The sequence below is a fragment of the Phytophthora parasitica genome (genome assembly GCF_000247585.1).
Source record: "Phytophthora parasitica INRA-310 unplaced genomic scaffold supercont2.656, whole genome shotgun sequence".
Lineage (NCBI taxonomy): Eukaryota > Oomycota > Peronosporomycetes > Peronosporales > Peronosporaceae > Phytophthora > Phytophthora nicotianae.
Window position 1 is genome coordinate 1 of NW_008649642.1, and position 1,354 is coordinate 1,354.

General features: G+C 54.1%; 1 protein-coding gene across 1 annotated transcript; it reads left to right on the top strand.

Moving 5' to 3' along the window:
• Positions 1 to 207: 207 nt before the first annotated feature.
• PPTG_20481 (hypothetical protein) lies at positions 208 to 729 on the top strand (the record flags this gene model as incomplete). The annotated part of the gene is made up of 1 exon (XM_008919286.1): positions 208 to 729. The coding sequence occupies one exon, from the start codon at positions 208 to 210 to the stop codon at positions 727 to 729; it is 522 nt and encodes a 173-aa protein (XP_008917534.1).
• Between the last annotated feature and the right edge of the window lie 625 nt (positions 730 to 1,354).

Genomic DNA, 1,354 nt, shown 5'->3' on the forward strand with positions numbered 1-1,354 from the left:
AATGATTGTTCTGGTTGCGCACTTGAAGTAGGCGACCCCTCGCAGCTGATTGGTCCATTTCCATCCGTCTCACATTCTCCAAATTTCTCAAGCGCTTCACCACACGAGCAGTACAACCCGCTCGCCACCGTATTTCCTGCGGTTCCTCATTCTGAATCATGTAGGTGCTGGAACCGCTCCCGAGCTGACACCTGCCGCAACGCGCGCATGCACGTCTTCTGCAATGTCAATTGCTGCCCGTATGAGGGCAAATGTGGTAACGGTCTCGAAGAGTCAAGTAAGGTCTTTCTGGGGCGCAATCGCCGCACCGGCCGCCTATGTGTTGTCGCCGGCGAAGACATTCAAGCCGGTGAGGTGCTCGGCCAGTACCTGGGGTTGAAGGAGCACGTTAGTGTGTCGCGCGCCGACCGACCCCGCAACGGAGGCTACCGTCTCGTGATAAAGCAACGTCCCGAAAAGCCGTCGTATCCGGTTTGCGTGGCCATCAACGCCGAAGACATGGGTGGTCTCATGCGGTTCCTGAATCACTCATGCAGGCCAGTGACGGAGTTCGTTGAGGTGTCAAACGGTGGTCGCACAACAGTGGTTGTTGTGACCACACAGGACATCCTTCGCGGTGAAGAGGTTACGGTGGATTACGGCGACGACCTTTGGTTTGTCTGTCGCTGTGAGCTGAGTGAATGCCGCCACAGCAACATCCAGGACGAAGAGGATCCATTAGAAGTGTGACGGCGTTCTATTGTGCGACGGAGAGGTACAGGGGGAGGATGTGGAGAAGAAGTTGGTGACACTGTAGGTATTCACGTAAGTGTGAATGAATCCAATGAAGTTGACTAAAAGACATGTGAATGCGTTTTTTCCTTGCAGTTGAAATAGCGGTGTAGGAAACGACGTGAACAGCCGACGCGCCGTGGTCGACGCTGGTTTGGCGCCAAGGATCTTGGTAGGATATAGCTAACGGTGATATTCAAAAGTTTCGAACCGACCGGGCACCGGCTCGAACTTTTCGCGCGCTGATTTCGCGCGCTCCACGTTGAAGGTGCTAGATGACAGCTTACTTTCAAGATACAAGTTAAACTGGTGGTTGTGGTGGCTGTAGTTGGAGCAAAACCGTCTCCGCTGGTAGCTCTCACTTCGGCTTTTGCCTCACTTCAAGCACTCCAGTCACCGAGCGCTCCGTCCCCGCCTCTTGTCCACGGCGCTCACCTGGTAGGAGGACTGCGTGGCTAGCTTCTAATTTGCTCGATCGCTTGTCAATCAACGCTTTGGTGTTTGCATACAGATGGGCAAGAACTCCGGCAACACAAATTACACGATGAACGAGATCGACCGCCTCCTGGATCTCGTAGAGCAG